Source organism: Stegostoma tigrinum, chromosome 10, assembly GCF_030684315.1.
Source record: "Stegostoma tigrinum isolate sSteTig4 chromosome 10, sSteTig4.hap1, whole genome shotgun sequence".
NCBI lineage: Eukaryota > Metazoa > Chordata > Chondrichthyes > Orectolobiformes > Stegostomatidae > Stegostoma > Stegostoma tigrinum.
Window position 1 is genome coordinate 64,774,774 of NC_081363.1, and position 13,165 is coordinate 64,787,938.

The 13,165-nt window shown below is 37.4% G+C and overlaps 1 protein-coding gene across 3 annotated transcripts in view; it reads right to left on the bottom strand.

Annotated features, from left to right (window-relative positions):
* dph6 (diphthamine biosynthesis 6) overlaps nt 1-13,165 on the bottom strand; it is a 295,616-nt gene that overhangs the window by 82,984 nt on the left and 199,467 nt on the right. For 2 of the 3 annotated variants that reach the window (XM_048538299.2, XM_048538301.1), the window contains exon 13: nt 354-599. The exons of the other annotated variant lie outside the window; for it this stretch is intronic. In XM_048538299.2, coding sequence (XP_048394256.1) covers nt 354-599 — 246 coding nt within the window. The remainder of the gene's footprint in view (nt 1-353; nt 600-13,165) is intronic. 3 annotated transcript variants of the gene reach the window in all.

Here is a 13,165-nt window from a genome sequence, read left to right on the forward strand (position 1 = left end):
TCATCTCTCTCTGAAGTATTTTCCCTAAAGGAAAATCATTCTGTGTTACATGCAAATATGTGCTATGTTTGAACATTTACGGCAGAGACATTTGTATCGCTGAGATAGAGGCCTGAAATCATGTTGGTTACATTATCATAAACATGGTAAAACTAAGTTATATTTAGAAAAAAAAAAGTTGAGGAAACATAAATGGATACATCATTAATAATGTAGGTAAATAGGTGAATGAGTCTTTCTAACTTAAGGTAAATTTGGATTAATTATTATGAAATGCAATTCATCTTTATTATTTTCAAAATCTTAATGGACCATAAAGCAAATGCAATTACACACAGGATACTATTGCTTACCTCTTGTGTGTGTTCTTTTAGGTTTTCTTGCCAGAACTTTTCAACAATGGAGATGTATTTCTTGTCTGAGACATAACAGCTTGCCAGCAAGACATGATTTAGATTTGTTCCACTTTTCATAGCTTCTAGAACTTTTTGGACATGGCTCAGCGAAAGTGCAGCCTCAGATCTGACACCCCCTTTGCTTAGTTGCATGGTGCATGGAATCAATCCAATCTGACCAGCACAAAATATTTCATTTCCAACCTAAGATAAATAAAAGTCATTAACAACGTGTTGATCTCTATTGGGAATGAACTATTTCAAAATCTTAAACAGGGCCAACGAATGGTATGAAAACCATGTGCATAGACCTGTGGTGCAGGTCCTAAAGGGTTAGATAATGTATGCTGTTCAGAATCTGTGTTCAACAGTCCAGATGCTGATAGCTAAAAAAGCACATTCAATTAATTAATTTTACAATGGTACTGCACATTAACATGTAAAAAGCATCCTTTTTTTGACCTTTATTAATTTAACTCAAATCAAACTTTCTACTGAAGAATATACAGAGTGGAAATTTATTAAAATTAAGTGAGTAAGGAAAACATTCCAACATGCTTTGGAATGTTAGTGCTTTTCGTATTTGCACTCAAATACGAATCCAATTAAGTGAGACATGTATTTTGTATCTAAACATTAGCAATTTTCTTTGACAGTTTGGCTTAAATATATCCACTAGTTTGGACAAAGTAGTTTACTTTTTTATTTTAAAAGTACAAATCTTGTTTATGATAATGAGATGTGAATGATTTTGAGATAAGAAATTGTTATGATCCTGTTAATTAGCATCAAGGGCAAACTCTAAGATTACGTATAGCATGACTTGCTACAAATTAAACTGTCTGTTCCTCTTCAAAAACAAAAAGTTGCTGGAAAAGCTCAGCGGGAAATTAATGCTTCGGGTCCAGTGACCCTTCCTCAGAATTAGGTCACCAGATCCAAAATGTTAACTCTGATTTCTCTTCACAGATGCTGCCAGACATGCTGAGCTTTTCCAGCAATTTCTGCTTTTGTTCCTGATTCACAGCATTCATAGTTATTTTGGTTTGTATTGTGTCTGTTCCTCTTATCCAATGAATAGGCCGAAATCTCAAAGAGCATCTACCAAATTATGGATGTTAAGGAAGTGTCAAAATTGAGGGCAATGTCACAGTGACTGAGATTTTGTGGTGAGTTGTAAAGTGATGACACTTATTACTGATCTTGAACAAAGCTGACCAAAGGCCAAACAAGCTGAATGGCAAGTATTTGAACTTTCCTGAAATTAACTTCATTATTCTGAGGCTGAGACTCCCAGTGTCGGGAGACTGCCTCCCTACACCTAACCTGTATTTTGATTGTGAACTGAAATGGGAAAAAGACTCTTTCAAACGAAAAATTGGTTCTCTTAACAGCTGCTGCATACCTAGTCAAGCTATAGCCATTAGGGTTGGACCAACTCTGTCAGTAGTGGTGCAGCAAGCTATTTTAGGTGGTGGACTTTGAAGTCCCTCATCCAGTGTTTTCTTGTTACCATCATTCTACCAATTAATGTTCAACATGGAGGAATACCATTTCATTGACTGGTGAGGATGGCACGTGCTAATCAGCAGAAGGCTTCCTTGCCCATGTTTGACCTGATGGCACATGGTGACATGGAGTGCAGAGTCGTTGTTAAGAATTCCCAGAGCAACTCTCTTCCAAGTGCATTCCACATGCTCCTATTAGTGGTTTATGGCATACTCAGGGATGGTGATAGTGGTGAATGGGACATTGTCTGTAAGGTGGGATTCTGCAAATATGACAAGGTTATGTGGTTGTCTGTCTAGTCTGTGGCAATGCTGGCACAAATATCAACAGGGCTGTGCTTGCTGCTGTAGTTTCCAGTGCCTTAGTTGGTCTGTGCGAATTGTATAATTTCATTCTTGTTATCCAATCTTGTGGCAGTCCAAAAACTGAGTGGCTTGTATAGCCATTACTGAGGGCATGTCCTTCTCTGGAAGGCATTGATGAACCAGATGTTTTGCTTTTAACTGACAACTGTTTCATACTCAACATCCGACTAACTTTTAATTACAGATCTTATTTTATTAACTGATTCAAATTTCTCCACCAGATGTGGTAGGAATTGTTTGAATTCTCAGGGACCTGACTTCAAGTTGAAGAGTGGAGCGAGCACAAGCCAAGTCCAGTGGAGCGAACAGGCCGGGTTCAGCGGTACAGTGGAGCGAACAGCCCCTTCCAGCGGTGCAGCGGAGCAAACAGGCCAGGTCCAGCAATGCAGTGCAGTGCAGTGAACGGGCTGGGTCCAGTGGAGTGAACAGGCAGGGTCCAGCAGTGCAGCAGACTGAACGGGTCGAGTCCAGCGGAGTGAACAGGCCTGGTGCAGCGGACTGAACAGGCCAGAGTGAACAGGCCGGGTGCAGCAGAGTGAACAGGCCGGGTGCAGCGGAGTGAACAGGCCGGGTGCAGCGAGCAAACGGGCAAGGTGCAGCGGTGCAACTGAGCGAACGGGTCGGGTACAGGGGAGCAGCGCAGCAAACGGGCCGGGTCCAGTGGTGCAGCGGAGCAAACGGACTGGGTCCAGCTGTACAGCGGAGCGAATGGGCCGGCTCCAATGGTGCAGTGGAGCGAATGGACCGAGTCCAGCAGTGCAGTGGAGCAAATGGGCTGAGTCCAGTAATGCAGCAGAGCCAATGAGCCAGGTCCAGCAGTGCAACACAGCGAACAGGCCGGGTGCAGCAGAACGAATAGGCTGAGTCCAGCGGTACAGTGCAGCAAACAGGCTAATTCCCAGGGCAGCAACAGAGCGAGTCTTGGATGGAGGCCAGCACGGCCTCGTGCTCTAGGGCTGGCAGGCACAGACTGGCACTCAAGTACTTATTATCATTCTGGACTTTTTCAACTTTTCCCATGCCAATCTTTCTTTTAAGCCGTAACAATACTTTTTGTTTTAAAACTCTGTAACTACACTTAGAAGTATCTGTACCCATGTCCTCTGTACCTAAAATGGCACCAAAGGGCAACATTGCAAACTTTTCACTGCAGTACTTTGCCCTTTGTTATGCAGGAATAGTTTTTTCTTAAAACAAAGTCACGGTTAAATCTCTGTTCTCTCCTTACTGTGTTGCATTATATCCTCAAGCTTTCTTTTGCCTTCCATCACACACAATAATCTTTGACTACACATAATTTAAGACCTGGAAGTGTGTTTGTATCATGGAATATTTTCAGAAACACGCTGAAAAACATAATTGGCTGCAATTAAAGGCATAGTATTGATGCCAATCAGTTCTAACTATTAGCTGTTTTAGTAACACAAACCTCTGTTAATAGCCTCCTTGTCTTCTGATGTAAACCACTGTTCCTTTTAAAAATTGAACTGAGCTTTGAGAAGCGTTAAGTAGAGGTTTGCGCTGCTAAAGATGCTAAGAAGGGAAACAGGTCGTGGGCAGTGATTGCATATTTTACTGACTGTGAATTCTACCATGGAAACTACCATTGTTGACAGCATAAATATGCAATTTACCTTGTGATAGTAGGTTTGATTTTGAAATGAATGACATAAGGCATGAAAGTAGGTTCTGTCTACTGCGAAATAATTAAATGCTTGATGTCTTATACACTTATTTAGCTTCCCTGTAGAAACATTTAATCGACAGTACATATTTTCCACTCCTAATATCTTTCTGCTCCCTTGTTCCATCCTATAACTTCTTGGTCCCCTTTCTCTCATCTTCACTTCCTCAACATTCATACTGTAAATAACATCTATGATACAATTTCAAAATAAACCCCGTATTTCAATAACATGGTCTGAACAGCAGAAGAGAACTCCTACAGCTTTCCGTAACTCTGAAACTGGATGCTATTTCCAAAAGAGAATTCTTCAAGGGACAGAATAGTGTTACAAATCACATCCAAAGGAAAGTCTATCTTTTGGCAGTGACTATTCCAGGCATTTTCAACACATCTCTTTGGTTGGCATTTTAGAAAAAGTGATCTCTTCCAGGGTGACATGCTAAATACGTGTTGTTTTGGAGGGTATGTTTAATCTGCAATATATCATAACTTATCTTATTAATGCTGCAAGCTGTTTGAGTTATCCCTGCTATCCCAATAGGTCACAAGTTCAGATAAGACCCATTGACCTGCTGACTTGCCAGTCAAATACTTGCTTATAAGATGCTGCCAATGTAAATAACCACAAGTGACAATGTGCTAATTGCTGGCTTTTGCAAAACCATGTGACCTTATGACTTTAGGGTAGACCTCAGTGGCTGGATCAATTAGAACCTCAGGCTAAGAACCTGTACTGACATCCACAGACAGAAAATCTTTTCATAACAAGATTAGAGATGTTAAATTTGTAGCCTCACTGGTAAATAATCTCAGGTCTTCAGGTTTAATTAGTGTCCTAACTGTTGCAAATATGACCATTTATATTAATTTTTACTATCCTATAAACACAATCAGAAAAGATTAAACAGTGATCAGAATTACAATTCACAACATGTGAGTAAAGGAACATTGTCTATCCCATAAAGCCTGACAACCACATAGTGAATACATCCTGAATGTCTGTGTTCCACTCAAAAGACTAATTTTAGTAAATGAAATGGAAACTAAAATTATCTTCATTCAATGACTTCAATTTCAGAAATTAATAATTAGTATCATCAAGCAACTATTTTCTGCAGCTCTTGGATAATATGGTTTTAATTAGGCTGTTTCAGTTGAAGCTTGTGAAAATCAGATCATGTTTTTCATTAAAAAACCTCAATGTGAAAAAGCCTTCATCCACTCAGCATTCAGAGAACTGTTTTATTAAGCTAACGGTTTTGCTTTCAATGTTGAAATGTTTGCTATTTATACAAATTAATCAAGGTGTCTCTTTATCTATTTTAACCAATTATATTATAGAAAAGGAATAATCAGTGATTCATAATTGGTATTAAGTCAATATCCCATTTTGTATTGTGTACCTATTTGTTTGAGGAGCTGAGTAGCTTTAGCTGTACAGACACTGGATCATAAAACTGAAAACCTGAATTCAAATCCTGGTCTTTAATGACAATAGGGCTTCTTATTGCTGGAAGTGAGAGCTGATAACAGCACATTGAGGTCAATGGGCCATCTGGGACCTTGATGAATGACAGGACCAACAGTTTATCTCCTTAATCAATGAAACTTAAGGGTAGAGAAGGAAACAGAAAAGCAATGGAGATGGAAATAGGGTGAATTTGAGTCAAATTAAGTGCAGAGAAGGAAATAAAGAGGAGGAAATACTGGATCAAGAGAGAGGAAAAATTCAGAAAGAAAACTTGAAAAAAATGAAAGACTTAAAAATTTCTAAAAGCAATTTGCTACTTTCAGAGGTAATACTTACTTGATCCACAAATCCGTGAAGTTATTTGAATATTTCTGAGAAGGTAGAAATGCAAGAATACAAAATTTAAAATGAGCACAAAGATGTGGCATTCTTGCATGACTGTAAGACAAAAAGAAACTCTTTTCAGCAATATTCAAATTCCATAAGTAATTTGGGTAAGGAAAGGAACACTAATGAAAAGTCAGAGATGGGAGTGTGGTTGAGCAATAGGGGTGGAGTGTGCGAGTGAGTTCTGTTTATCTACAGATCTATCAGTCTTATCTATTAGAAAATTAGTTACTGGCTACGGCATATGTGATAAGAATAACAGTGGGGAAAGTCATCCTGAAGTTTCAAAGAATGACAGAATCAAAGAAGTGATATAGTACAGGAGGAAGCCATTTAGCCCATCAACCCTGTACCAGTTCTACTACCTTGTGCCAATCTCCTGCATATCCCCATAACCCTGCACACCATTTCTCTTGTAAAGGAAAGCAGATAGCAAAGTACGCACATGTATAGTTAATCACAGAACTTTGGATGTTTCTGTCAGAGGGATCGCTGTCCTCTACAGAGCACTGTACCGGTTCTTGCTAATGGGTATAAATTAGTAGAATGGCATCACTTGCCACATCAGACACACAGTCCATTTGAAAATAGACAATACAACCGTCTGTAACTGTCTGGCCAAACACGTTAAGCTTGGTGTAGCAGAAATAAAGGAGGCAGAGATATGAAAGACTGGCTGAATGCAACACCAGACGGGAAGACAAAATGTGGATGTAAAAAAGTTGACATTAAAAAACTAGCAATTCATTAGAAGAGCTTATAACAAATGAAAAGCAGTGGTGGGCACAGTGATTGTGAAAGTTTTCTTTTAATGTACTGAGTAGTCAACATATACTTAATAAAAATTATTGAGGTAATAGCAATCAATTTTACACCTATGTAAAAAATATCTGTAAATTAGCCTTTAAATATTTAACTGTTGGCTGGAATTTCCAAATTGTAATCAAGTATCTTGTTTTCAAAACCTTTGAGAAATTATTGGACATTGTTTTCTCTTCCATTTTTGTACAACATCATATTTATTTGCCATAAATTACCAATAAAATCTCAATGACAAATTACTGCCACAAAGTTTCTGGCAAATAAAGGATAAAGGGACATTAAATGTAAGTGGATCGTAAACATATGATATGTAATCTGAGAAACAGAATTTGACAATCAGAGGAAAGAACGTTTTTAAATTCATTTGATTTGTTACTATGGGGTAGCATGGTGGCTCAGTGGTTCTCACTGCCACCTCACAGCACCAGTGACTGGGGTTCGAACCCACCCTTGGGCAACTGTCTGTGCAGAGTTTGCACATTCTCCCCACGTCTGCTTGGGTTTCCTCCGGGTGCTCCGAGTTCCTCTCAAAGTCCAAAGATGTGCAGGCTAGGTGGATTGGCCATGCTAAATTGCCCGTAGTGTTCAGGGATGTGTAGATTAGGTGGTTTACAGGGAATGAGTCTGGCTGGGAAGGTCTGAGGATTGCTGTGGATTTGTTATGCCGAACTACCTGTTTCCACACTGTAGGGATTCTATTATTCTATTCAATGAAAAACTGTTTAGGATATGATTAAACAGGACTGGTGTTCTAAGTACAATTAACAATTACGAACTGTAAATAAGTATTTGGGGAACATGAGAAAAATAGATCCTAACTGCACATGTCAATGGTTTGTACTCCATGTTAATAAAAACTTGCAAATCAAATGCCACCGCTCTCCAAAAATTAATTTCCCTCAGTAATTATACATTCACTCTTGGTCATTCACATGAAAGCAAGATATTTCCCCTGACTGATTATTTTGTAATTTTAGAATGCATTAGAAAACTACAGAAAGGTCAATAAAGGTAAAAAAATGGTATTCCCTCCACTTATTTTTGATCTCCTGACCAATATCTCTGTGAAAACCACAACTTTTCACTGCTTTCAGGTTTTAACTTTTCTAACACTCTCATCACCAGATTTTCCAGCTTCACTAAATCTAACCTAATTCATCATATTGTACAGTCATAGTAGCATGTCAGCAAATCTTTCTCACCTATCTCCTATATCCTTTCATTATGTCCCAACTACATTGACTTTAACATTTTCGTCTGATTACAAATTCTATTAGAAATCTTTATAATGATTCAAATGGCTGGAATTCTTTTAAAACTTTTTTGAACTTATTATTTATTTTACCACTTACAAAAGCCTTCTCAAAGCCCGACTCTCAGCTCCACTTTTCCTCATCACAACTCAAAAGCCTCTTTATTTTAAATCAGTGTCTGAATTCCTGTTCTCTTCTGTAGCCCTCCAAAAAGAGTTGCAACATCTTGCTATGTGTGTCATGAGTTGATAGTAAATAATAAAAAGAACTAATCAAAACTAATCTGAAATTTAATTTGAAATTATTTCCATCAGCAATATCTTTACCACTATCCTTCCTTTTTGTTTAAGATATTGTCTTCTATTTTGAACATGGTTCCAGAAGTGCTCAACTAGAACCTTGTCGCCATTCTGAAGTTGGTATTTACAATGGCGATTACTCAGATTGAAGACATGAGCTGGGCTCCTCGCATTTAGACTGAGCTAAACTGAATTCATTACTCTGGTCATAAACACAAACAGTGATTTTCAGCCATTGTGAGAAGGGGGCCAGAGTTAACATTGTCAACAGTATACAATAACCCTGAAGCATACTTCGAATATAAAACAATTAACATAGATCTATCGCCTGTACAGGTCTTGCATAATTTTGCTGTTTACAAAAGTCAATGTTATGCAGGAAAAAAAAACTGCAGATATGATGCACCAAGTGTCAGCTGCTCCACTGTCAAGAGGGCAGGTCTGCTCATTTACAGAAAACCGTAAATTTCAGCACCAGAAACAAGTTGACATGGAATCAGACGAATCAATTAAAGGCAACAAACTATGGTAAACATTATTTGACAAAAATGAGGCAGCTATTCCAGTAGTCATAATGACCACAATGAAGGCAGTTTAGAGTGTAGCAGGAATCATACAAAAGTGTTAATCCTCATCAATATAAAGACACATTTTTCCTCCAAGTTGAAATACTAATAGCTGCAGATTTCTATTAACTTTTTTTAAAACTTCTCTTTGTGAGAAAAAAATAGCTGACAGCTTCATGATTGATCAGAAATTGTTTTTAAAAATAAAGGTCAATAAGACTTGAATAGGACCAGGCTTTAATCAGATCTCTTATGCTTTATTGATCTTGTTAGTCATTTTGCAACAGTCCATTGTGCTAGTGTTCAATAGAAACTACATTTTGATGCTGGTTCTGAGATTGGTCTTGTGGCTTTTGTGCAATATTATGTGGAGGCAGCGGATGGAAGCTGAGGTTTGTCATATGGGATTTCCCCAATGTCCCACCTCACTTGACAGCAATCATCCCATGTTCCTCAGCAGAAGGCAGGTATCTAGCTTCATTTTGCCAGGCAGTAGTTGCTTGAACTGGGGATGTCAGAGGGTTAATGGAGGCGCAGAAGTGGAACTGACCAGGACAGAAAAAAGTAAGGACCTGAAGACAGCATGTGAGGGAAGAGAAATGATGAATGCAATTGACTGAATAGGATTATGAGTGATATATGAGAGTTCATGGCTGATTATTTTTAGTATAAATCTATTCTCCATGTTTAATGAATTGGTTGTGACCACAGATGACATTGATTAGAACCAATATGGCTGCTCCCCATTTTTTGTGATTCCAAATTGATCCATTGCAGTTAATTCATTGACTGATAATTCAAATGAAACAGAGAAGAAACAACTCTAAATTATCATATTTGAGGCCTCAAAATTATCATCACTAAAGATGGCAAACCTTTTTCAATGCATTTATTGATTTTTAACATCAAGTGGTTTACTGTAGGCTTTCTAATTTACCAAAATAAATTCATTTCCAAGTGTGAGGTGTAAATGAATTGAGGAGTATATCATCACGTTCACTTAATAGTAAGTAGGACGAAAGCATACCATGGTATAATAGGGACATGCAGCTTCAATATATCTTTGAGGCCTTTCATTAGTCATGATACATTAAATAAAAAAGATTCAGACATTCCTTAAAAACTTTTACCAGTGTTGAATGAATATATTTTAGTAAAATTTATTATACGCAGTGAGAAATGTATAATTCTATGATTCTAAATTCATGACTTGGTTGAGAAAAGTCACTCCCATTGATCACTTATTGCAAACAACAAGATTTAAGCCCCAAGTCTGTGGTGAATTGGCTGACATCAGCTGGAGACAGAGGGTACAACATTCAGTTTCAATACAAGCGCGACTGAGGAACTTGTGTGTTATGTTCTCCCACAATATACCAGTGTTTTAGAGCAGATTCTAAGGCTTATGACGAGTTGCAAAAGGATCTGATGACGACAAGCTCCCTTGAAAACATGAATCAGCACTAAATCACTGATTTAAGAATGGAGAGAGGGCAGCATAGTGTTGAAAGAAAACTAATTGGAATAATAGTAAAGTTCTTTTAAAATTAGGCCCTTTTTCAAAAAATCATTCATCACAAATTTTAATTGATGCCTGGACTTTTTTTCAAACTTAAAGAATGCCATATCTAGAAGTAACTGTCAAACCATTTTTGGCCATTGTCTGGCTTCCAATTCCAACTCTTGAGAAATCATTAGGGGAAATACAAGGTGGTGTTATTTGTGTATTGGTGGAAAGTTTTAACATGCCATAAATACAGATCCATCCAACATGGAATTAATTGATCAGCATTTTCTTCGGTTTGCAAAGATCATACTGCATACCAAACGGTGTGTTGGTTCATATGTGAATTGTTCCAAATTTGGACAGGCAGGCTTAAACTAATTTACACTCTGCCAGTTCAGAAAAAAGCAAAATTGGTTCACTATCCAACAGTTAACTTTTTTTTCATTCTTTCCTGGGTCTGAGTTTCTGTGCATTCCTAATCGCAGGTGAGAAGACAGTGGTGAGCTGCCTTCTTGAATTGCTGCAGTACATATGGTTACTTGCGTTACTGAATGTTCTGGCAGGATGGGTGCTGTAACAACTGTATGTTGGGATTATGAAACATAAACAAAATGAAAAATTTGGAGTCTTTCCTTCTCCCACTCAAAGCTCAAAGAGAAGTTATAATGCACAAAGCTGAAACCCTGACTTCAAGTGAAGTTGATATTAACAAAGTTTCTGAAAACTCAAGGAAAGATATCATCTTTTACCATGAATGATACCCAATTATTTTTGGGAAAATAGGCCCTCAAGAATCATCCAAATAACTTACTTCGATTAAAACAATGACCTAAAAACAACTGAGAGTCGTGAACATATTATCAGTGCAGAAAAACTTGGCAATAAACATTGAAAATAAAAAACTTAATTTCGCAAGTTAAAGATTATCCCTTCCATACCAAAAAAAAACAAATTTCTGGGTATAGAGCAAGATTTCATTGATCTTCAAAACAGATGAAATCTAATCAGAACAAGAAATGCCAAGAACTGAATTAATCCGCGAATAAAGCAAAAGACCTCCGTCATTTTACTGCAGTTTAATACCACACTTTCAATCTGTCGAAGAAAACTTTGTTACATCAGCTTTAATTCATAAAAATAGTACAGATTAAACCTCATTCAAGTCTTTTCACCCTAAAGTTTTGAAGACTCCTTTTTTTCAAATCTCCAATATGTTCAAATTTATTATTATGTACAACAATTCGGCGGTTCCTTTTAATTCCGATTGCAGAGTACTGCCTACTTTTGAAAAAAAATGGATGTCGAAGAAGGCTGCTTCCCGTATCAGGTTTCCCATGATACTGTGCCTGTCCATCAAATTTGGCTGTCAACTTTGATGCATTTTTCAGTGCAACAGTACAAGCTTAAATTGCTATGACTGCAAACCATAAATGAGTACCCAGTGCTTTGAAACCATCAGATCAATCAGAAGATCATTTACTTGGAAGGGTTATTTGGTAAAGTGAGAGCTGTACATCAACTACCCGCAACTGAGGGCTGAGACAGCAAAACGACAACAACAAATTGTCATTGGCATTCCATTTATGAACCTTCAGACAGCATCAGAGTTCTGTTCCACAGGAAACCAGATAAGGTCAGACTTTCACTGAATATTTCTTAACAAGCTACCATCAAAAGAAGTTATGATTTGAATAAAAAGGCTATCACTCCTTAATTTCAATATCAAAAGGGATTCACTGCGAACTCCCAGTGTAGAAAAAATCTCCCCAAGCTGCATCAGACAGGTGCTTAATAATCTATTATTTAGGATTTATTTTAGGTTGGTTGGAATAAAAAAAAGCTATGCGACTAAGAAACCACAAATGGGATAGCACAAAGGAAAGAATGTTATTAACATACCATTAACAGTTCAAAAGAATGATATGACATACCAATCAAGCTTGTTAATTGACTGTCAATGATCTGTCCTTAAAAATACAACATGACTGTATAATGCAATTCTAAATCTGGCAGGAAGAAAGTTACATTTGCATTAGTCTCATAAACTAATCAACAATCTGAATATAATGTACATTTTTAATGTGTTAGGTATGTGTTTCAATATGTGCTGTTTTCCACTGGGCAATAATAGTAAATGCAGAATTCTCCTAAACTATTATTGATATTAGGATTGGCTCTGTTAAAATAAGCAAATTTAATTAGTTTATTGTTTTAAAATGCTTGAAACTAACAATTTCTGCATTTCTGCTTTTTAAAAATAAACTGTCAAAATGCTAATCTGCTTATTATGTCAACCTCAAACACAGTCTGCATACAAATTTATAGGAAGTGTTCTGGAAACTCCTCAAAAAAAAGGAACTCAGCAGGATAATAACTTACAAATATTAAAATTGCCAAGGGGATTGGGGGAGGGAAGACAGAGTTGCCTCCAGAGATTTTCATCGACTTTGAAACTACATCTGTGCTTTGACTGAAACAAATTTAACCCAAGGATGGCTGGATTTTGTCTGTAGCTGCCAAATGGGGGTCTTCTACAATCAGCCTAAGTAGAAAGTTAGCTTTATGGGACGGATGAAAGGATTCACTGTCTAATTTAACTTGTCTACATTTTATTTATAAACCTTGCTTATTGGCAAGTAAAAGGGTTACATAATCGGATCTTATTCGTCATAGCAAGGTTGATGATTTTTTTAAACCAGATAGTGAGTTGCTGCAACTGTTACCTTCAAAGCACCTGGTTTGGATAGGTTACAAATACAAACGTACAGCAGATCCCCTGCCTCTTTTGGTCAGAGCTGTGCCTGACCCTTTAGAAACTGCAAGAGGGCCCCAGATGCTGAACTGAATTTACCACTTTAAGAATGTTCCCATTTAAACAAGATATTCAGTCAGCAAATAAAACAC